Source organism: Aulonocara stuartgranti (genome assembly GCF_965226115.1).
Source record: "Aulonocara stuartgranti genome assembly, chromosome: 16".
In the NCBI taxonomy this organism is placed as follows: domain Eukaryota; kingdom Metazoa; phylum Chordata; class Actinopteri; order Cichliformes; family Cichlidae; genus Aulonocara; species Aulonocara stuartgranti.
Window position 1 is genome coordinate 12,950,382 of NC_138952.1, and position 25,117 is coordinate 12,975,498.

Consider the following 25,117-nt stretch of genomic DNA (forward strand, 5'->3'; position numbering starts at 1 on the left):
ACTGAAATGCTTTTCACCTCGACTTCATTATTATTTTGTTATTGCAGTACCTGCCAGTCCATTGTAAAAATTAATAACAAATATGATTGAAATACTGATGAATTTAATTATACTTTGTTTTACTTTACACCCAGAGGTTGACTATATGCACACACTGGTACAACTGTTAGGCTACGTAATTATAATGCATGTGGAACTTGATTTTCTGGATGTTTGCTTGAGGAAATTTTCTCTGACTGGACCTCCTTAAATTTTAATTGAATATTCCTGTACTAAGACATGTACTTATTCTATATGTGTTTACAGACCCTAAAAAACATATACTTGTACACATTTAATGTTATCTATGATAATAATATAGATATAATTTTTTTAGATATATAATATATATAATAAATTCTTGTGTCTAAAGACTTTGAATTTGCCAGGATTCAATCAAGAATTTACTTTGCCATTTTCTCAATTTTATGATGATTGTGAAGAGAACAGAAGAATAAAAAATTATGATACAGAACTTGCTTTTCCAAAGCCAGGAAGAAGAGCTCGATTAGCCACGGACTCACAGCCTCAGAAACAAGTTTAACATGAAAACAAGCACAGATAAAAGTGATAAAGCACATGGCAAAAAGTCAGAATGAAGAGTTCCCAGTGAAGTCTATATTTAACAATGACACTCATGTCAGGAAGAAAAGAGAATTAAATGTCATCAAACGATATTTGCCATACAAGTGGCATTTAAAAACTGAGTGAAATCCATTTTAAGAGGTACCTGAAATTGAAGGAAGGAAAAAGTCACAAGTAAAATGTGTCAGACTTAAGAAACCAAAAAAAAAAGAAGAAGAAGCAGAAGAGAAACGTAAAACAAAGTGTTAACACAAAATGTTATCTGCGTAACCATATTGACATGGTAATATCACCAGGAAAATGATCACTTTAACCTCTTTTGTCACACCGTAATGATGTAAAGTGTGTGTATGTGTGTGTGTGTGTGTGTTCACTTACAAAGCAGTCTGTGTCCTTTGGGCCATAACAGCCACCTGCACACTCACGGTGGCAGCAGTCACTAACAAAGGGACCAAAGCAACGGCCGTCACACTGCTCCGCACACACTGTCTTAGTTACTTTGAAGTTACAGGCATGTTAAAAAGAGAGAGACACAAACAAAGGATAAAATGTATATACAATACACGTACTTTATGCATACATATATAAAACGTAAACACAACACAGTCTTAGAATGTGTCTGTCTAGCCAGTTCAAATGGCAGGTGAAGATAAAAAAATTAAAGCCCAGTCACTGGAAAGTTGTCACTGTAAAACCTTTGAGAGGTGGGGGGGTAACGTCAACTTCATCATCTGCTCTGGAAGTTATATATACTATACTAACCTACCTACCATCTATTGCTTTGTAAAATGCATGCATACACATGTTTTTACATGTGTCTGTGTCTGGTGAGTTCAGCTGAAGCAGAAGTTCTTTTTACCACCTACTAGCTATCTTCAATCATGTTTTCATCTCTGCTCTCGTCTGCTGTCTGGCTCAGTGCAACAAAGACATAGCGATTCTTATCTGAATGTACTACCAAAGTGAACATCTGTCCACCTTTGCAATCATATGGGCGGCCGCATGTCTGTGTGCCTTTCTTCTTGACAGCCATATATAAATGTACATAGGACCCTGCTATTTCACAGGTAAAGACAGCTGGTAATTGACATAGCTTAAGTGTCAGCAGTGGGACTTTCATTATAGAGCAGGAATACATAACTAAGCAGTTATGGATGAACCAGTAAAGTTGGCACAAGATAAAGTATTGGGGTGGGTTAAAAAAAGATATTATACATAGTGGTTTGGATAAATGAATGTACTGTAATTACAAATTAAACTATTTGCATAATTTTGTTGTTATCATATTTACTTTTACTTCTAAATGACTGAGGCTCTCTGTTCTTTTTATACTCAGTCATGTTGGTAATTAGTGACAGCTATGGCTTTTGGTTGTATGAGGTGAAAGATGCTCGACGATGTGGAGCCAGCGTTAACTGAACACAAACAACAAAAGCTTGTAATATGAATAAAATTCAATGTCATTTTAAGAATATATTTGGTGATAAAGGTTAAAGCGAACTGGTCAGAACTGAAACTAAGAAAGTAAATTGCAACAGTAAATATTACTGGGGAACGTAAGGCTACTATTGTACACCATTACACATCTATTGGTGGTGCTTATTTTTGTTTTGAGCAGGGCCATTGTTTTTTTGATCTGTGTTATGTTTCCCTGCAGCCTTGTGTTGACAGGACACCATCACCATGATAGATAAAAGCTATGGACAAGTCGCCAAACAAACATGGACACACAGACACACACACTCATGCTACTGAGTGGAAAGCTACTGATTTACCATCAGTAGCATTCAATTAACAGTGCCTGGCCTGCATTGATATGGTCTGCTTTATTCAAAAGACACTTTGTCAAAATAATGGCCAAGCCACATCGCCAGAGACGGACACAATTATGTTTGTCAATTTGGCTTTAAAAATCCACTTTAACCTCCTAGGACCTGGCGTCCACATATGTGGACATCACATTTTGGGTTATTTAGACCAAAATACTAAATTTTGCTCTACAAGGGCCTGATATCCACTTATGAGGACATTATACTGCTACTGTTCTATCACAATTTTAAATGAATATCCTCATATGTGGCTCTTATTTTTATTAAAAACAAAAATAAGGTAAAAAAAAAAAAATCGGGCCCCAATGTGACCAAATATCAATGAGAAATTAAAAATGCATGCCGTGGAAGAGTTCAGGTCTTAGGAGGTTAAGAATAACTAAAGACAAAAAACAAAACAAATCAAATTACAGACATCACTCACAGGAACCAATGCCTCTGAGTTCCCCTGTGAATTTATTATTATTATTATTATTATTATTGGGCACATCTGGTTCTCAACACCTGTCTTTTTCTGAGACAAAATATTCAGTTAATTTTTCAATTTATTCTTAAGTGTAACTTTATTTAAATAGGGAATGAATGTCTATAGATCAAATGTTTGCCTTACAGCGCAATGGCTCAAAAGTTTACAGTTAAAAGGTAGCAGTTTGACACAGGAGGTCAATTCAATTGCATATCAGTTACAGTGATTCCCAATGTTGAAAGTGAAATGACTTCTTAAAGCAAAGGGAAAACATATCAATGATAAATAGTGTGCTTAATTTGACAAGTATAAGTCTTTATTTGCTAATTAATACCCTTGTTAATGCCGTATTTTTGAAATTATTTGCATTTCAAAAATGCCTCATTAACTAGATGTAGTGATAAGGCTATGATGAATAAACTGAAATGAATAAACACCTTCATCATGGGATGTTTGTGAATAGATACGCTTCTTTTTTTTATCTATGAGCTGATAGATCTGAGATATTCACCACTTGTAGTCTCACAGTGTTTCTATTTTGTGTGTTTCGAAGGTCCAGAAGTTTATTTTGATGCAATTTAACATGGGAAAGATGGAGCAAAACTTCCTCTTTGCATTTCACGCAGTGCACACACAGAGACACACACACACACACACACACACACACACACACACATATATATATATTATACCACAATCACCACCCAGTTCAAAGGGTCTGATGTCATCTGTTATTATCAAGGACCACAGAACTTGTCAGTTGCGATCTCTGCAGCCAGTGGTACAACTAATAAAAATTGCTGTTTCGTTTAGAGCAGGTGTGAGTACTTTATCCTGTATCCTTTTATAGAACATAACATGTACTTCTATGGAAAAAAACTACCTCTGCTGACAGAGATCCAGTTTTTTATGTGAGAGACTCAGTAAAGAGAGTGGTTTTGAATTGTAATTTACTTCCTCGGTGTATTTGGTTCGTCATAATTAAACTTCATAATTAAAAGCATTCCAGTGCAAGAAAAAAAGCTCTTCTTTTTTGAAAGCAAGTAAAATAAAAGATGAATCATGGCATCCACAAATAAATGGATGAGGATAGAGAGATGGCGCGATCACAGCTGAAACAAGGCAGATAGATGGGGCCAGGGCTTATCTGGGCCTCCTCTGTGACGCGTTGTTAACAGGTTCTGGTCAAACAGTTCATTCCTCATTATCTTAACGAGATCACAACCACAGAACAAATAAGATGTGACATGCCAGGGTTGGAAGGCATAGATGAAGTGGTCTAAGTACGAAGTGATGGACAAAGAGCAAGAACTTGATGAAGGGTGGTACAATAAAAAAAAGGAATGTGAGAGGTAAAGAGGTATGTAATGAGGAAAGAAATGTGAGCATGTGTCCATGTGAGTACATAATTTTGTTTCTGACTAAAACTAAATGTGTACATACAGTTTGCTATAGGTCAAAAATATACTAAATATGAAGTCTTCCTGTGGATGTTAGTATGTGTTAAACACAGATAGAAGGGTGAGCCACTGTGGGCTGTGAAGAGGGCTTGTAGAGCTAACCATTAACAAAAGTGCAGCCTTAAAAATTACTATTTTATGACACCTAATTAATTTAAGCACAGTTACTCTGAACTACGCTGGAAAACAATGCAATTGTAACAAAATAATTCTTTAGTATTAGTAAAAATATAATTTTTTTTAAATTAATTTTATTGTTAAAAAGTGGACTTATTTGATGTTTACTTGTGTAGGCAAAAGCATGTTGCATTAGCCAATCTCTCTCTCTAGCCAATGTTTACCGAACACCTCAGAACTCGTTAAGTTAATTGCATTCTGAAGCATCAGAATATGCACAACATTGTCGTCAGTGCTGCCGTGCTGCTACTGACTAAATTTGAATGAGACCAGATGCTGGATGCTGGCATGCATGACTTAGCTGTTGCTGCAGCCTTTCATGTCCATGAGACAACGATTTCTGATCTGCCTATTGGTCGACTTGGTCAACATTTGACTGGATAGAGTAAAAATGAAATACTCCAACATGCATTTGTGCAATTCTTGCAGCAGGATCCCAGCCCCGTGGCTGTTTCAGCAGGACAAAGCCAACCTTCACACTGCCAGGGTAGTTAAGGCCTTTCTGGATCAGGAGCATATCCAGACACTTGCTTGGCCAGCATTTAAACCCAATATTTCTTCAAATGCAGCCACAACCAGTGAGCATTACACAGCTGCAGGCTGCACTCATCCAGGAATGGAGAGCAATTCCTCAACAGCAGGTCTAAACACTTGTGCAGTCCATGCACAGATGGGTGACGGCTTGCATCACATCCAGATGAGGCTATGCCTTGTCAGAAACATGTTGTATACAATTAAGAATTGCTTTTCCTGACAGGTATGAGAGCCAAAACCATCATTAGCATTACAATCATCACCGGTTCCCAACCTAAACAGCACTCCCCATGCCTGAGGTGTGGGAATCATCATCAGAAAATATGTGACGAACCCTCTCTTACAACATTCTCAAATGTTTTTTTCTAAAAAGCCTTGTTTTGTATTTTTCAGAACTGTAGAACAATATTAAAATGGAGGGATTGTTGCTGTTCCTGTTTCACTACTTGCAGTTAGGCTGTCACATATCATTTGCATCACAGTGAAACTTTTGTTATCTTTTAATGATCCGGTTTAAAATAAGAGCTTTCCTCATAGGTGAAGACAAGAAACAACCACTCATCACAGCCTTGTGTAAAATGTTTTTCCTTTTGTAGACTGCAAGTTATTTAATCAGTGAATGTAGATGATGTTGTTTTTTGTCCTTGAATCTAGGATTTTTGTATTAATGATCTTTAATAAGGTTAACACAGAAGATTTGTCTGATTTTTAAATTGCTGGTAAAACTTTGTTTTTTAGAAATTTCCAACCAGTAGTACTAATAAAATCCGTGTGACGACGTCTATTTAATACCAGTCAAAGCCACATCAAACTTTCTGCTTGATAGAATGATCTAAAGAGCATCCCTGTTTTGATTATTTTGATCTGATCTGTTGATTATACATTTTTGAGGCTAAAATTCCTTTGCATTGTGGAGCTGTGTTCATTAAAATACCAGAATATCATGTGTGTTAATTTGGAGAGCATACAGTCTCCTCAAAAGAAATGATGACTTTCAACAGCAAAAAAACCCCAAAGAAAAATCTGATGTCATCCCTTTGGGGCAACAAGCAGGAAAACCTTCACTTTATGGAATTCAAATATAATTTTAGATGCTAATTTATTGGTGATATTCTCATGTCCCGTTTCCACAGAGGCAGCATGGGGTTGTGCTTAGTTTGTGAGTAATATGCTTACAAACTACTGTGCTCAATCCTGCCTCTTATTTCCATAAACACCTGTTGCCACTGATTTGCAGTGCAGCTCTTGTGTAATGTGGCATACCTCTGCCTTTTTCCCTGTTTCTCTTGATTAGGACTAGCTTCTTGACAGCCATTCTTTCACTTAGACCATTTCTAAAGAAGCTTCGGTGAACAGTAGATGGTTCTACTGAAGGGCTGGATGGTCCTCTCCTCTCAGGTCCTCTATGAGGTCTTTGCTGGGTTTTTTAAAAATATATTTCTTGGGACATGACTTTCTGATACTTTTCATCTGCTTTTTTAGACCTACCACTTCTTTTGTCCTCCACTTGTCCAGTTTCCTCAAGTTTTTTTCTATTTAAGAACACACTGCACACCATGCTAAAGACATGCCAAGTTTTTGCACTTTAGGAATTACCTCACCTGAATACAGTTAACAGGTCATCAGCAAGACTCTATAGAACTTGACTGCATGCTGCGGTGACAATTCAGCCATTTGATTCATGTTACAGCAGTTCATCAGTGAATGATCATGGTGCAATAAAAGTACTTTTAGAAGTACATTTTTCCAAACATTTACATTTACTTAGGAGTTACCAATCCAGCATGCAGTCAAGTTCTATACCCTTGCTGATGACCTACTAATTTTATTAATTTGTGTTGCAACAGGGACACATGGAAAAGTTTCAGGACACTGGCCCTCGAGGACTGGAGTTTGAGACCCCTGGGTTAAACTAAAGACTTAACCCTTTGTCACCAATGTATCAAACAGGCTGCCTAAACTATTTTTGTAATTTTGCCTGTGAAACTACATAATATTATGGTTATGGTTGTCCCCAGCTAATATATCTATCTACACACATATTACAGTGTTGGTCAATACAGTCTATATTTTAACACAAAGTTGTATTTCTTTTTATGACTAGTATAAACCAAACAAAATAAATGCAAAATATCAACAAGTGAGCAAAAAGATAAAGGTCTTTGATTATTTGGAAAATTGTTTTTGGCCTAGTGTCTAATGTCTCAAAGTTGATATTGTGATTTAGTGAAATTTGCCCAATCAAACAGATGACTCAACTTTAATTCAAGAATAAGAGATTTGTCATTTACAAAAATGGCACTTTCATTTCCTGTTTTCAAACTGAAAGATGCTGCAGTAACAAGTCTCACAGTTCATAACACTGTTCACGCACATACACGCACATATACACACACACGGCCTCGAGGGCCGGTGTCCTGCAGGTTTTAGATCTCACCCTGGGTCAACACACCTGAATCAAATGATTAGTTCATTACCAGGCCTCTGGAGAACTTCAAGACATGTTGACGAGGTAATTTAGCCATTTGAATCAGCTGTGTTGGATCAAGGACACATCTAAAACCTGCAGGACACCGGCCCTTGAGGCCTGGAGTTCAAGACCCCTGCTTGGAATCTCGTTCCAAGTACATTGCCAGGTATGCTAAAGATATGCTAAATTTTATTTTTGACCCACAACAGTTATCAGTAAAGTTTTGATGCATGCAAAAGTCACTCAGTGGTGATTCTAACAACTCGAAGTTCTAATCAGATAATAATAATTAACTTACAGCTTTGGCACTGGTCCTCTTTGGGTCCCCAGCAACGGCCATTGCAGGAACGGTGGCATTTTTGACCTGCATAGAGGTTCAAGGAAAGAGACTATTGGCATTTCAAACTGCAACTTCACAAACTATTGTCAGTGTCATTCAACCTTAAAACAGACCAGAGAATTGCTGCTGGAGTTTGTCTTCAAGCACTCAACCAAAGGCAAACCAAACTCACATAGTGAACAAAACTATGGAGGATCATGTGGTTTAACTTTGAATTCACTTAATATCTATTTGTATGTTTTTCTTTGGATATGCATGCATAGGTGCATTCTGTTTGCTCACACTGAGCAATTGTGACCTTTTTAAAACTTTGAATAAGTCTTTCTTCTGTTATACCACAATAGTGTCTTTCTCGCCTAGTTATGCAACAGCTCAACTTCTTCCTGGATATAATCCTGTACATGTTAGGATTGATTTTTAGATTTTAATGTTCATTGACTTCCTTCAAATCCCTTTATTGGTATTTTTTAGGGATACAATTGTGCAATTTGTGCTAATGTTCTTCTTTTTATTTTTGGCTCTTGGTCCTTCTTTTCTGTTTGAGTCCTGCTTATGCTTGTCTGCCAGAGCAGTTTGTAAACTCTTTATACAAAAACTCTTTAAAGGCACCAAATAATTAAAGTTATTGCCATCATTGCAATTATGATTGTAATCATTGAACTGTAGGTACTGCAAGTAGCATGCAGCAGTTAATTTGTTAATATGACGATGATACTACATTTAACTGATACAATCTTAAGAGTTAAGAAAAAAACCTTTGAATTCTCAACATTGTTTTTTTTATACATATATATTTTAAGGCAGGAAAGATCCATCTTCCTTGACTGATATATGCTGTTGTGGTAATAAAATCCAAAATAACCTTGGCACAGGTTATTTTGGGAAAATGAGATGATTCTTTTTGCCACTTCACGCTAAACCAGCCCAGCATGAAGCCAGCACACATCAGGTTGAGATAAAAGCAGTAAAGGAGCGGTAAGCAGCATCATACCCTCAGAGCTTTAGCCAGTGCCTTTCTGGGTTTTTGGAGGACTTAATTGACTGTCTAGTAATTGACTGCTGGGAGAAGTGAGTCTGGATAAGTGCAGAAGTGCTGTCCTCTGTCCATCAGCCTCTCCAGATGAGAGCTATTAGCATCCGACTGACTCCATTGCTCAACATGAGAATCTCCATCTTCTGCCCTCTTCTTCTTCCTCATTTTTGAGCCCATCTACTACACATTTTTCTCTTCATCCATCACTTATAGATTCATCACTCCTCTGTAGCTCTCTTTCCCTTAGTGCCTATTCCTGTCCCTTTTTTCTTAAACCACTACATTTCTCTATTTTTTTTCTGTTTCTCCAGTGTGTCCCTATTGAACTGACAATTTAGTAAAATTTGAGAGAAAGGCTGGCAGCTTTGTCTGTATGAAAGCAGTATACAAATGGGATATTAATACAAATGTCCGCCAGCCATACAGGCAGAACTTCTGCTGTTCTTCCTTAATTCTTTGTTCTTCTCCGTGCTATGTGCCCCAGGAAGTCAAGTCAAAGAGTTTTCATTCAGTGACCATGGCCTTCACTATCTCAGCTTCTAAATCCTCATTGACCTTGTATAAGACCGTCAAACCCCCTTTCCCGGAATGCACCGTAATCTTTAACATCCCCTGAAGGTTAAAATGTTGAAACTGCTGCCATACCAGCGTCAGTGTACAGCAAGCGAAAGATGGAGGTGTTTAAACAGAATCAACAGGGCATCAGTTTAAAAAAACAGAAAAAAAGATCACAGTCCTATTTTGAAACCAATAACATAACACAACCATGGCACAAATAAGTCACAAGCAAAACAACATGAAGCTTGTGTCGCCGCAAAAAATGAAACAGAGATTATGTTCTCAATTGTGGATTACAAGTTTGCAGACCCTTGATCTTTCAGCGAGGGTGGAAGACTTGCAAAGGAGTCGGGGTCGATCAAGGGCTAACAGGGCTGCAGGGAGGAGGGTGATTGAGCAGAATATCAATGCTTGGAGCTTTTAGCATGCATCTGAAGCCCTCAGCTAGTACTATGAGATGATTCCAAGGACATATGCATCAAAAAGGAAAAGTCTGTTTGTTTATATCAGAGTCAGTGATAGCGTATTTTATCATTTGTTTATTTGTTTCCATTTGTAAATGAATGAGATGAGACAGTTTGAAAAAAAAAACGTGAAAACAACATTGGATTTAAATGTCAAAAAGTGTGAGAAATTAATGTTAATTAAAAACAAAAAGAAACGAGTATGCTAAGAGGTTTAGTCAGCAAATTAATAATAATGGGTCAGAGGAGATCAGTAAATGCATTGTTATTTCACTGATCATCCCCTGTCCTCTGACAGATTGAGTATGTGTATTTCACACTAATAAATCCCATCATAATGCTATGCATTCATTAACGGGTCTTCCAGCTGGCTACAGAAGGACATTTAAGTGATGTGAGCTAGCAGTCATTGTGAATTGTTATGGTAAGCAGGGTGACAGAATAGGGTCAAAGGGTGATTTTGTGATGACAGTGTTTTGCTGCTCACATTCAGTCATTTATTGTGAATCGACCAGGTTGTGATAATGGGCCTCCTCTGGATCCTTTCTTTTGTCAAAGATAACCTGCCACTGAAAGACCTTGGCAAGTGTGTGGGGAATAATTGTGAAAAGACATTTTTAAAGACTAATTCAGAATTAGCACAAATTCCTGCAAATTTGAGTTACAGAAACTGCCAGGTAGAGTGGCCGTGACTTCATTCAAGTTTGTTTAAGCAACTGAGCCATCACATCTGCTACCCTCATTATCAGGGTACACTCTCTCAGCTACTTTTTTTTTAAAATCAAGAAATAAATTAAATGACAGGTGAGAGAAATTAAAGATTATTATTATTATTATTATTATTATTATTAGGTTGTTTAAAAGGGAAAAAAACTGTCTATCAGTTGCAAAACTACCTTAAATATATACCATAAATAAACTAAATAAAAAAAACAACAACGCCTATTTGGTAAAAGTTTGATTGGTAAAACTTTAAAATAAGGTATTGGGCAACAGTAACTCACTCAATGTATAAAAGTGTATTACATACATAAAACAACAGAATGCACACAAACACACACACCCACACACAAAAAAAGGGACCATGTTCCCTTCACCCTCCACATCTTCTCGAGCGCTTCTCTCAGCCCATGGTACTTCTTCTGCTTGTCCACCACCACTATGTCCGGCTGGTTAGCCATCACCAGTTTGTCTTTCTGTATCTAGCTCGGTCATTCTCACCCACACTAGGGAATGTGTCCCATTTTGACCTCCAGGCCATACTCGGCATATGCTCAGGTGACTGGATGGGCCATTCTAGCAGCTTTATTTTGGGATCATTGCCTTTCTGAAACATCCACCCTTGTTTCATATTCATAGCAGATTTTTATCAAGAATGTCTTGTGTTTTGTTACAGTTTTCTATTCATCTGTCTTTCAATTATATGAAGTGTGCCAGTGCAGTATGATGTTCCCACCTCCAAACACTGTCGTTATGGTGTTGTTATGTTCCATAGACTTCAATTTTGGTCTCCTCTGACCCGACTATATTGTCTCAGTATTTCACAGGTTTGTCTAATTGCTTTTTTAGCAAACGTTAAAAACACTTCAACATGCTTTTTTTTTTTTTCGACAAAGGAGTCTTGCATGGTGAGCTTGCATACAAGCCATGTTGGCTGAGAGTATTACTTATCGTTTTCTTTGAAACAATTGCATGCGCTCATTCAATGTCTTTCTGTAGCTCTCTACAAGTGGCCCTTGACTCTTGGAGAACTCTTCTGATAAATCTATTTACTCCTCTGTCTGAAATCTTGTGGCACACCTGGTCGTCTACACCAGGTTTATGGTAAAGCATGTTTTGATTATGGCCCCAACAGAGCTCACTGGAACTTTAAGTAGTTCAGAAATTCTTCTGCAACCATTGCCTTCAGTGTGTTCTGCAGCAATAAGGTTGCAAAGGTGTTGAGAGAGCTCAGTGGTTTTACCCATCATGTTTCTTGTGTGACACCTTTGTAATGAGACACCTTTTTATAGGCCATCAGTTGGGACATAACCGGCTGATATTAATTTGCACTAAAGTGGCAGGATTGCTTTTTAATTACTGATAGATTTCAGCTTGTGTCATGACATTCCATGCCTTTTTACACCTCCCTTTCTTCATGCATTACTTCTTCAATAGTTCTCCCCTGTGTCATTTCTCATTATTACACATAAAATAATTTATGGACAACATATGGTTTGATTTCTTTGCATGTGTGGCTTGGATAGGTTATTACCGACATCTGATGGAACCCAGTATCACAGCAAAACATGTAATAGACACGCCAGTCCACCTTGTCCATTTCTACAAAACGTGAAATGGACATGCATGGAGAAATTGCATTACTGCATGCAGAAGTTGCATTACCAGTGGGGGGAGATAATATGTTTAAAACCAAGAAGTTGGTAGTGAGCAAAAAATGTGTGAAGTACATTCCATGGTCCTTAATTGCCAGAAACAATTAAGCTAGGCGGCTAATATGTGTTTACATGTAAATGTGCTAATAATGTCTGTTTAAATCCTGTGATTATTTTCACGTTGGGTTGAAACAAAATCTCTCTCTCTGTTGTTACTCCAGCTTACTACAACTCTCTGAAATGTTTTGCATGCATCTACACTTCATGCTTTGGAGAGGAAAAGCATAAAATGGAAACGTTGGACAGGTACGTTGTTTTTGAAATCGTCTTTCCACTGATTCAGATTTTTGTTGGGCTTTCCTGGATATCCATATATTTTAAGTGCCTTTTTTGGCTTTTGCAAATAATTTTTTCTCATTTTCTTCATGTGTACCATTTGGGTTACTTACATGTGACACTGCTGTTGGTGGGCACCACCACAGGTTGGATCCTTGGGTACTTGACGATATCTTGCCAATGGATTGTGTCCGCATGGCACAAGAACTTGTTTTGGTCAACATAAACACCTCCATTTAGGATTTCTGTAAGAAAACAAATAAATAAGGGACACACTAAGTACATATATACAAAGAGCTCTCATGTCTTTTTACCTGTAGGATGTACCAAATTCAGCATGCTGCCCTTCTCTGGATATGTTTTTCAACTGATTGACTTTTTCCTTCTAATTTTTCAATAACAAAGAACATGACTAGATGAAGTTAAAGCCATAGTCATTAAAAAAACGTAAGGACTACGTTTTTCTTTTAGCTGGGGAGAAGAAATTATTTGGGGTGAACAGTTGATTTTGAGTCACACAGATGTAATGATTGCTGTTGGTGTGAAGCACCAAGGACAAAGCCATGTTATATTGCTGTTATTACAACCTCTGATCTTTTCCCATTGTGTTGTTTTTCTCATCCTTTTCCTTCTATGCTGTGAGCCGATAGAATCAATTATGCCCCATGGCCAACATTAAATCCATAGGATTTTATCCTCAGTAAGGGGCAGCAGGCCTAATATTTTTTTTTTTTTAAATTGTATTTCATCAAGGATGTGATGTATCTCAAATCATAAAATGCTTTCCCTTGTCAAACCAATGATCATCAGGCTTATAGGGACAATTGATCCCCCCCCCCCCCCCCCCCCCCCACACACACACACATAGAAATGTACACCACTGTCTGTTGAATGATTGGATACGGAGGGTGGTTCAGATTATCGTCATGCAGGACTTTAGAGAATGCTTAATCTTGACTTTTATGAGAGAGAGAAAGAGTGCTAAAGAGAAAGAGAGAGACACATAAAGAAAGGCACAAAGAGACGGAATGCAGAAAAGGAAAGAAGAAGTGAAGCCCAGTAGCAGATTTGCATTATTTACAGAGCTTGTGTGTTCTCTATCTCCATACAAACAGATTACTGACACAGGGCTGAAACCGATGAGACACATAATCATACATGAGGCGCCCCACCAGCTCCACACAGAACGAGCCAAATACAATATCATCCCACAAAGGCTCATATAAATAATAATCATTGGATAATAGGTGGCAGTGGTATTACCTACACAGATTCCCCACCCCACAACCCCAGCCACCACCACCCCACCCCCATCTATCTGCATTTGTGCTAGGAGTTAGGGAAGAATTTAATCCTGCTTCTCACCACATAAGCGATATCGCTCGACCAGGAGGAGGCCATGTCTCAAATTCAAATAGTTTACACAATAGAACGATTTGAACCGCAGTTTAGCGAGATACATGTATTTTTTCTGTGTATTCATCTTCATCCTGGCTGGTTTGTTAGCCAACATGTATCAAATGTATACATCAAATTATACATCGGTTATGAAAAATATGTATATATAATTATTATTATAAATATTTAAAGTTTACCGATCTTACAAAATAAAAATACATCATTATTATCACTTTGTAGTGGTGGTGATCTATCTAAAGAAAACAACAACTATGAAACAAGACAAAACATATTTGCTAATCCCTGTGCGTGTAACCTAGAAAGAAATGCTGCTTCGACGAATATCAGCTGGACAGATGCAACAGTCGTGCTCTCAAACACTATGTGTAAATCTCTCACAAGTGGATCCCCTGACTGTCTAACCCATTGTCTAATTCTTTTCACACGTGATGCATTTAGACATGCGCTACGCATACAAAACATGTATTAATAGTCTGACATGACATGTTCATGAATTTAGATTGTAGTTTACTGTAATTCGCTCCCTGAGGGCGCTTTGCCCAGGACAGTTTTAGTATTTCCCATCAGGATATTTCATGGCCTTCCTCATCAAGATATGAACAATTAACAAACAAATATTACATAATAATTACAATAACATTCCCTTCTCATGCAGGCTTTAGTTTTATTAGAAATACATGCTTGGCTTGCATATTTTCTGGCTGTGCAGCTGGTAGCCAGGGGGAGATCAATGGTTAAATTCTGTTGTTGATTGTTTGGTGGGTAGAGAAAATGTCTTAATTAGTTTGCTCATGTAGCTACTACTCATATTTCTGAAATGCACCCCCCTAAATCACCTCCAGCCTTGTCCCGAGAGCAACTCCAAGCATCTCTGTGTGACTGCAGGCTTCAAAAGGTGCAGCAATCTTCAGTATCAGGCTGCATAACCATTGCAGAAAGACAATATGATATTCAAGGCAGCACAAATGTATCCTGGTAATTGCAAAATGATGTTAAGTGCTTTCTTTCTCTTTTTCTTCCCTTTATTGCAGTGTGGGGATGAGTTTGATTAAGACTGGGGGGCAAAAAGCAAACCAATCATCAGAAAAAAAAGGCACATTAATGAGTGCGTAAGGCTGAATTAATTGGTGCAGAGTGAACAACTTAATGAAGACATATGTAGGACAACAAAAACCCCATAAATCTGGCCGAGCTTCTGTAATGTTGGAGAATTACATTATCGTATACCTTTACTTTTTTCTGTACACTTAAGAAAATCCATGTGTTGAATCAGCCCAATCAAGGAAACAGATTTACTGCGATTCTTAACTTCAGTCTCACTTTGTGCTGTCTTTCAGTGTCAGGAAGAGAAACACCCTTGTTTAATAGAGCAACCACAGTAAGCTAGAGAGTAGTTAGAAATATAGACAGGTACCCAGGGACTCAGGAAGACACTCAAACAGTCAGGCTATTACAGTAGATAGATAGGTATTCAATCAAAAAGATAAAGGTGTTTCCTCTATCCTATAGCAGTGGAACTGGGGATTTAGCCCTGGGTCTCCAACATATTGTCTTATTGACTCTGAGAGCTTCAGCTTGGTTTCAGGCGATTGTTGCTATCAGCTCATCAAAACAGTAGGGAGAAACTCTGCGGGAAGATCAGGATGCATTCTGGGTCAACAAGGCTAAATGCTCAGGCACACATCCTGTTGGACATCACAGCAGAAGTATTAGTTGCTAGGATGCATTCCTGAGATGGATTGGCAGAAATGCAGCAAAATAAGAGATGAGACATGACATGCAGTATACACATACAGGCACACAAACGCACACAGAAAGAGCATGCTCAAAAGCCCTTGACATATATAAACATTTACAAATATGGCTCATGCTTGCTATTAATGAGGTCCTCATCGCATGGCTTCAGCATCAATTAAATTACCAGATTGCTTTATCAAAAGGTCACTAATTTCAATCTTTGTGTAAGAGCAGGGGCGGGTGGGGAATGTCAGTGCTACTCAGCTGGCCCCTTGCAATTTCTTTTACGCATCAATCATAGTTTCATTTCCAATCAATCTAAGAGAAATGGATGCTTCGCAAGTAAAGCGTAGAGAATGGCACTGCACAGTTTATCTAATTCCACTTACACTGTGTCACCATTCACCGATCTGCCGTTAGAAGAAATAAAATATATATTCAGTAACTGGTTTAGGAATGCTAAAGAAAAAAAGAGATGGCAATGGTATCAAAAACATCTAACAACAACATGTACCATGGAATGCAATAAAAATCATACAATTATTAAACAGTGCAAGGTTGTGAAAAATACCATTTTTTTCTTAGTTTTTTTTATTGCGTGTTACTATAAAGTTATTGTTATTATACGGTTTTTGAGGGCTAATTTTCAATTTTTAAGTGTAAAAACATAATAAGGAGTAACACATACACACTGTTAAAGTAAAAAAAAAAAAAAAAACTGCCATTGTGATATGATGTATTATCAACTGCCACAGCTGAAAAAGGAATCAAGAAAGAGCAAAAAAAAAAAAAAGTAGTTTCTGGAACTGCCACTTGGGGCTGATGCTAAATGTGAAAACTCCCCATCATTAGAATCTTAGCTTTGTAGCAGAAATAAGCATGTTTACAGTCTGGTACAAACTGTATAACTAACTGTATAACTAAAAAAAACACACAAATGGAAAATTCCTGTGTCTGGTTTTAAGACACTGCTCATGCTGCCACCCACACTGTAAAAAATCAAACTTGCAGTTGTTGAGCTTACAGTCATTTCTTTCACAATTCAACAATAAAAGTTCAGTTGGCCCATAAACTCAAATACATTAAGGGTTTCAACTAATCATTTAACGTTTTGGAGCAAAAGTTGGTCTCAGATGAAATTTATTGCTGGCAAAATGAATGAATTCAAGTTTTACATGAGTTGAAGCTATTGGCGCCTTTCTGTGCCTGAGTACGCATGCGCATCTCATATTTTTGGATGCTACGGGGTCTACTTTGCGCTTTTGCAAGGACTGAAAGCCACCTGGCCGTCTGCCTTAATGAGAACGTGAGGCTTTTTATACCAGGAGCTGGATAGATCGTTCATCTCAAGTTTCTAAAGGCAAGTAATGTTTCTTTTATTATATCAGACAGTATATGTTTGAACAGTCTCAATTTGTCTTTTAGAAATATCACAACTGAAGTTCTTCGTATTTTTCCGAAACTTAGCATAGCATTACTTTCTTGGCTAAGAGGCCTTGTGGCTTATGGGTATGTGTTTACTATATCATTTAAGATTCCATGTCACAAACTACGTGCCATGTCACAAAACAATGAAAATCCGACAAACTTCGCTACTAAAGAGGCGCGCTCATATCTGACAAGCCTCCGCGACACCCCCTATGCGTATTTCATGAAGTGCAGTCTGTGGCCGCCATACCACCTAACGAAACAAAATAGGCTGGCTCACTCATGACCAACGGCAGCAACCCCCCGCCGCTATTTAAATAAAATAAAATAAAATAAAATCCGGGGCGCCTGCTGCTATGTCTTAATTTGTTCGAATCACATTTAGCCAATAAAATGTGTGCTTTAGTTTCTGTGTGAACGGGGTGGTGGAGTCCTCATGGCCAGCGAGCTCCACTAAATGAACTAAATGAAATATGAGATGTGACAATATCGTTTATATCGATATAGTCTATGTTACATTATAATTATACTCGTGGAGCCGCAAGTTTGCCTCTCTTTCGTCCACTTTTGTCTCTACGCTGTGTTACTCCGCCTCTCTCCTTCACTGAACACAACTCCCCCTCCCCCATCGCTTCACCTGCAGGCAACGACAAGATGGACATGGCAGCTATCAAAGAGGAGCTGGTCGGTAGGGTTGCCAACTCCCTGAAAAATAAATAAGGGACACCTCGTGGCCAGGGCCGGGCGACCCAGTTGTCTTCACCCTTCCCAGTGTGGTGAATTTTCTAGCTCTTTTTTTGTGTGTGAAATTATTTTTTTAACCATTTGACTTGAAGTTGATTTAAGTAGATGCATATTCTATTCTTTGTGATATGAACACATGTGAAACAAATGATCATTTAGCCATTTATTTTTAGCTCAAAATGACAACATTAACACAATAAAACAGGTCTCCTTCTTAAACAGAAGCCTGTCATGCTTAACTTTTGAGAATATAAGTAAATCTTTCTTTAAAAGCACTCTGTCCTGCTTAACTTAAAATAATAGAAAACAATAGAAAGAAAAATATTCTTGTAACAGTGCACATTTAGTGCATTTAGTACAATTGGCTTCAGTTGAGGTATTATTTCAGCTTTTCTAATGCTAATCAGCTGCTCCCGTTTGAAAACCCGCTTGTTCCCATAATTACGCATCATAACTCATCATCATTATTCATCTATATATTACTTTTATGTATTAGTGATCTATTTGTTGTAATCATCTATCCTTGCAGTTGTTTATTACACAAAATAAGTTATATTATCACACTTCTGGCCACATAGCGCTGATATTCACTGCACATGCCCATATTAACGTTTTCCAGCCAGGTGTTTTCCTTTTCCCATTCTTCCCTTTCTCTGAGGGGAACAAACATTGCTGCTCTAATGCTGGGCTTACACTGTGCGGTTTTAGGCCCATTTTGAGCCGATTTTTGAGTGATCGGCCCGATTTTGGCCTTCATCGTGCGTCGTGTAGTATACGTGGGGTAACGAGAAGTGATTATCACCTCACGACCAGCTCCCGATCATCAATCGCTCGTGAGGGTGTCACCACAGGCGCTCACACTGCTCACGCGCAAACGTAAACGTCGGTGAAAAAGACGGAGCAGCACGGCTGTGCAGCGTGTGATTTGGACACAAGCGATGGAGGCACAACTTGTAGAACTTTTCCATGTGGCATCACAAAATTATCACGACCACAACAACCGTGAAAATAGTTGGATTTACACTGCTGCTCAATCACAGCTGCCTGATCAATGTTTTTCATTAGCAATTTCGCAAAGTTGATGGTGGTGGTGTGTCTGTGTGAGTGAAAGACAGAGAGAGCGAGCAACAGATTTTCTGTTATAACCTTCATTTTATGGAGGCACAGTGTGAGTACTCAGGTCGCATCAGAGCATCGGGCGGTATAGTGTGAGACCTGCATCGTGACCTACGAACTTCTAACCCCTGTGAGTCAATCGTGCAGTTTGAGCAGGAGCTGAATAACGTGACTGAAAAAAATCGCACAGTGTCTGCCCAGCTTTAGGTGTACTGTCATCCGAGACTTGCACCGCAGTGTCGGCGTTTATTTCCCTGTTGGCCATGCTTCTTGTTGTGGTCATCTGTTGTCTTCCGGTATTTTCTACGCAAGCGACCTTTCCTCGACCAATGAGATGAGCGGTAATCTGAATTGTCATACTCGAATTGTCATAAGTGTGCTGTCAGCTCATTGGTCACAAAGCAGGAGAGGGGCTGGGAATTATGTTTTCAAACAAAGCGTTAATTCCATTAACATTTATAGACTACTTTTGATTCTCACTGTATTACGGGACAAAGTGCGTCCCTTATTAGCTCAATACGGGACGTGTACTTTTGTTTCGAAATACGGGACGATTCCGTATTTTAAGGGACGGTTGGCAACCCTACTGGTCGGTAAAAAGAAAACATTTGAAGATTACTATTTTAGTGCTGTCAGCGTAAAGTTAATGCCATAACTGCATTAACGGGGCAAATCTCCGTTAACTAGTTACCGCGGATCACCCCGTGCGTGGGGCTGGGTGGCGTTAGTGAGCTAACCGGGCTAACGCGTTGACGCACGGCCTAAAATCCTTTCATCTCAAAAATCGACAGTCTGCCTTATGCATGAATTCTGGTTGTGCTTACTGACCTTGAACCAATTTTATGTGGTACACAGCTTAAAAAAATATGTCAAATGTTTTGGTACGACTTTGGTAAGCTATGAAGCTGCACTGCTTGATGGATTGTTGGAGCATTACGGCTGATACGAGTGATACGTACTCTGCTTCAACGTAATATTACCATATTATGTGTGTAAGGACCATAAATGGCACCTGTAAGAGACACGGTTACAAAGAGGATTTCAAACTCCAGGCTGTCAGTTGCGCAGTAGAACTTGGAAACAGAGCAGCTGCAAAATCTGTCTTTGTTATTATGCTCAGCATCTTTTATTTTACATTTTGACTGCACAATTGTGAGCTTTTTGTTATGCACAAAACAACATTGTTTTGGTTTATTTATGGAGCACCATTAATAAATGCACTGATAATTTAAACAGATGCTTCAGGAGTTTTATCCCACTCATACTCTCAATCCAATGTTTGTCATTCTAAGTTGTAAAACCAATCACACAAAATTATCCTTTGCTTACATAATACATCCCAGTATACTGTTGGTGCATTCCATGTAGAATACAATTTGTTAATAATAAATTAAATAAATTAAACATTTGATGTAATGTATGTTTTGTAAATTATTTGTTTTACTGTGTTTCACATGGCATTTTACAAGGCAGAATCAGCTCACTTTAGTGAGCCAAAAAAATTAGGACAGGAGAAAAAAATTCTTAAGTAATGTCAGGAAGCTGGCATTTTATTTTAAAACTAATTGCTATTTTTATTTATTTAGAGAATTAAAAGCCAACTCCAGACCACTGCTTGTCCTGATTTATGAGGGACTGATGAGGAGTTGGTAAGGAGAGGAATCAGAACAGGAGTGCCTGCCCCCCCGCCCCAAACACATTATCAGGTAATGTAACTTTGGTAATTTGAGATTAATTCAGGTTTCTTTTGAATTGTTGACACTGTCCTCTCCTCTCTTCTCATTATAGCTTTTGTATGCAGTGCCAGTTCTGCTCTTTTGTCTGTTCAAGCCAAGAAGTACTCTTAAGACATCACCAGCTACGACATAGAAGAGGATTTCATTTGCCCTGTGTTTACAGTGACTGCGTCTGTTCGTTCAGGACACGAGGGGCATTGAAGTCTCACCTCAGCAGATCACACAACAGGGCTAAGAAACCAGATAGAAGTTGTTCACATCCTGCCATCTGATGTTTTGAATCTGTTTGTTAGTGACTATCTATCAAGATAGGTTTGATATTCTGTCTGACAACACCACCTTTAAAATTGGATGAGTAACATTTGTTACAAAATTTTTTTTGTGTTTTTGGAAGGACTTTATTTGTGGCTGAATGTTGTCAGTATGTTAAAAATGGCTGATCTCAAAAGTCAACATTGTCAGTGGTGCAGTTGTGTTTGAACACAAAGTTATTTGAAAATCAACTGTGTAAACATTCATTGGTACAACAGGGAGCACCTCATGAAAACTATGAAAGATACTTTTTCTAAACTTTAGGAAATTGATTGGCAAAACAAAAAAAATATGTTGTGTAAACTTTAGGAAATACGTTGCCGAAACTAAAACTAATACCTTGTGTAAACTTTAGGAAATACGTTGCCGAAACTAAAACTAATACCTTGTGTAAACTTTAGGAAATACGTTGCAAAAACAATAAAATATGAGTTGAGAAAAAGGACAATTATTAATTTTGTCAACACAAAAACATTAGCTAAAGCAACTTATCTCCTAAACTTGAAATTATAAGTTATCCATCAGAACCTAAAAACGTAAATGCAGTCGGTTGCCTTGAGTTTTTAAGTTTTAGCAACGTTTTTTTTTTTTTTTACAGTGCAGTGCCGTGTCAATCACTGTGCTTTGAGCCACTTGCACATAGCAACCTTTAGTAAAGAGTGGGTGGCTATTAAGTCTTGTTCAACATAAAGGAGTCGGCTGTTCAGTTTCTTTAAGTGAATTTTTAATAATTTAGTTTTTGCCTGTGAAAATTAGCATCCCTATGAATATCACAGTGAATTACCAATACACATTTCTACCCAAAATCATTAATCGTTATTTATCAGTACTGACACACCAAATTTCAGTATCCTAAGATATAACCTCCACCAGTAAGCAAAAGACCATGGCTTAACTTTAGCTTCAGAATTATTGCTTACGGGGATATGAAAAATGCATACTTTTATACACTGTGGGGATAACTACTGTAGCACTTTGGTCAACATCTGAGTTCTTAGAAATGTAATAAAGCCATTCACTACCACATTAAAATGACACTTCTTTAATACGGCTTCCATAGTGTGAAATGCATCCCATCATGCATCACAAACTTTAGATTTTCTATGAGGTCCGTAGATGGGGCACCTCCCACAAGAATTGCATGCAATTTTAACACTGTTAATGCAGTCCCCAAGCAAAACGGTGGTACCCATTCAAATGCAATTGCACTTTTATGTGTTTAACTATTGACCTGAAAAGAACAACTGCATTAATTTGACTACATGGTGCTTCATGAGAGCTACAACAGAGAGATGGCAGTGGTGGGATTTGACTGTCTCAGAACATGCGGTCAGGAGCAGCAGCGTGGGCACTGTGTATGTGTATGTGCATCTCACACAGCTCGACTGATAATAGAAAGAGAAAAAACTGAGATTTAAGCCATGAAATGGAAGAAAAGGGGAATATGTTAAAGACTGGAAAAGACTGTCTTTCTATGAGTTACAGACTTAAGAGTGCGTACAGATACACTTTGGTGTGCTTAATTAAATTCTCTACTATTCACACAACCTTTGAACATCATGACATACCCAGACAACTTCAGCAACATTGTGCATACAGACCCACTAATTTAGACAAATCTAAAATTAATTATGACAACACATGCCAGAACGCCTTCCAAACATTCCCGATGTCACTTGCCAAGACCCTAATAATGTCTTTCTCTTTTGTCCTTGTTGGTCATCTTTGCTAGTCAAGTTAGCATACATTTTCCTGTAAATGGATCAACCATGCTACTGGTAGCTAGCACAGAAACAGCTTTTTTATTAGGTAATAACTGTTGAGTTTGTTAGAAAAGGTCACATTTAAAATGAACTGTCATATAAAAAAAGGAAAAAAAGAATGTTTTTACAATATATGTTTGTTTTAGCTCCCCTTCTGTAATGCTAGGTAGATGCTAAAGTACCACAACCACAACTTTATTGACATATGCCGATTCGAAATAAAAAAAGGAAAAAAAATCAAAGGCTATTTTATTATCTGCAGGCAGGAACACAGAGCAACGTTACTTTGTTACTTTTTAGTGAGTATGAGTCAGCTGGACTCAAAATTGGGCTCCAGCACATAAAGAATAAACGTATTTGATATTATGATGCATTACATATGCCTATCACATTTAATTTTTAATTAATTTAGGGTGATGTAATGTTGTTCCATTGTTCTAACTGACTTCAACTCCCACTTTTAAGCGTAATATTTATATTTATATATTTATATATATATATAATATAATATATATATGTGTGTGTGTGTGTGTGTTAGTACTTAAATGAATCCATTTTATTCTCTGTGTCACCCTAAAGGAGAAGTGTTAAGCTCTTTTCTGATGTATAGTAAATGTCATGGGGGTGTTGGCCAAGGTCCCATCCCCCAAACCTACGCCTCTCCTTCACCAAGATAATTGCATTCACAGGCTGCTGATTAAATTTGGCCCATCCTTCATGAAATTGTTTCCTATGAGTCTTTATGAAAAATGGCTGAGATTTAGGGATTATAGTATTATACCCGAGCAAGGCAAAGCATCTGCTGAAACACAAGAAGAGGGAAAAAAATAAAATAAAATCATGACAGAATTGTTAGGGGGGTGTGGGGTGCAGCCTTCCTTATTTACAACTTGAACTGTGATAAGCCCTCATAATCTGAGCTTTATGGATAGGAGAAGAGCAGAAAGGAAGCGGAGAAAAATCATATTCCAATACTTCGAGATAAGACACATCTACAAGCAAAGAAGACAAAACCAAGAAAACAAATTGGGAACTAGACAAAATAAAATATAGAAAATAAAGAAATAAATAAAGGTCGAAAAGATTATCAAGGGAACATACAAGCAAGTGATTAAAAAAGAGTAAAAGGACCTTCAATTGCTGCTGCTGAGGGCCACTTAGCTTATCAAGGCTGATGTGTGATCAGCCTGCCAGCTGAATTAAAATGAGCCACGCTCTCTGCTCTGGAATGGACAAAACAAACCAGGGTCTGAGAGGGGAAAAGAAAAAGAGAAGGAAAGATGGAGAGACTGAGAAGAGAGAACGGGTATGTACCACAAGCATACCAAGTATGTTGGTTTTACCCAGAGGAAGCTGACTTTAGTCAGTGCATGATTTGCTAAGGCAACAACACGTTACCGAGACCTTGTTTTTTCAAGTCAAATGAGAGATAGTGAGTAACACACTGCAGACCATGGCTGCTACTTTGTTTACACACCTCAAATATGTAGTGAGCATTATCTGTACATCAAGACTCAGTAGATTTAAAGCCAAGGGATTAAGCACATAATCAAAACGTATTAACTTAATGTATTCCTTTTTGTTTTTTTGGTTAGAAAGGTTCAGCTACTCAGCACTGATCTGACACAAACAGGTAAAAAAAGGTCTTGCTATTAGCAAGTAATAAGACACCAAAAGAACAACTGGCAAATTAAGCAAAGGTGAGGTAGTTTTGAACTGAGTAAGATTTCATATAACTTTTCCAAAACTTACAATATTCACACCCACTTAACACAGTCACTAGCCAAGCATACTGAAGTGAGAAAGAAGGCAGGGTTTGAACTTCTCTATCAAGCTCTCTTCTCACTACACAGCTATTTTTGGCACATAGTGTGTACACAACCATGTTGTATACACACTATGACTGCCTTCCAGGAGAGATTATCTGAAATATGTGCCATCATCCCCATATTTAATAACTATAATGCTTTCTTCCTCTCTGTAACAGTTAGGTCTTCATTCAGTTTTTGAATATGATCCTTTGGAACACTAAAAAGATTGCTGCTTTGCCTTGGTTGTTTGCTTAACTAGCTCTTTTTTGAGCAGATCTCTTCCTTAGAATGCATACAGAAGGGACAAACAGAGATATTGTCCCATTAAAAGACACACTACAGAAGTTCTCAAATTACAAGGCCTTGTTTCAAAACCCCATGCACT

General features: G+C 37.9%; 1 protein-coding gene and 1 long non-coding RNA gene across 7 annotated transcripts in view; one reads left to right on the plus strand and one right to left on the minus strand.

Moving 5' to 3' along the window:
* Positions 1–25,117, minus strand: part of erbb4b (erb-b2 receptor tyrosine kinase 4b) — a 341,307-nt gene that overhangs the window by 98,070 nt on the left and 218,120 nt on the right. For all 6 annotated transcript variants that reach the window (XM_082509409.1, XM_082509412.1, XM_082509410.1 and 3 more), the window contains exons 4-6: positions 12,780–12,911; positions 7,859–7,924; positions 1,003–1,121 (exon numbers count right to left, since the gene is read on the minus strand). In XM_082509409.1, coding sequence (XP_082365535.1) covers positions 1,003–1,121; positions 7,859–7,924; positions 12,780–12,911 — 317 coding nt within the window. The remainder of the gene's footprint in view (positions 1–1,002; positions 1,122–7,858; positions 7,925–12,779; positions 12,912–25,117) is intronic.
* The window catches only part of LOC309691620, a 211,371-nt gene continuing 203,399 nt past the window's right edge, over positions 17,146–25,117 (plus strand). Inside the window, exons 1-3 of the long non-coding RNA XR_014272074.1 lie at positions 17,146–17,182; positions 20,697–20,816; positions 20,899–21,755. This is a non-coding gene — a long non-coding RNA (uncharacterized lncRNA). The remainder of the gene's footprint in view (positions 17,183–20,696; positions 20,817–20,898; positions 21,756–25,117) is intronic.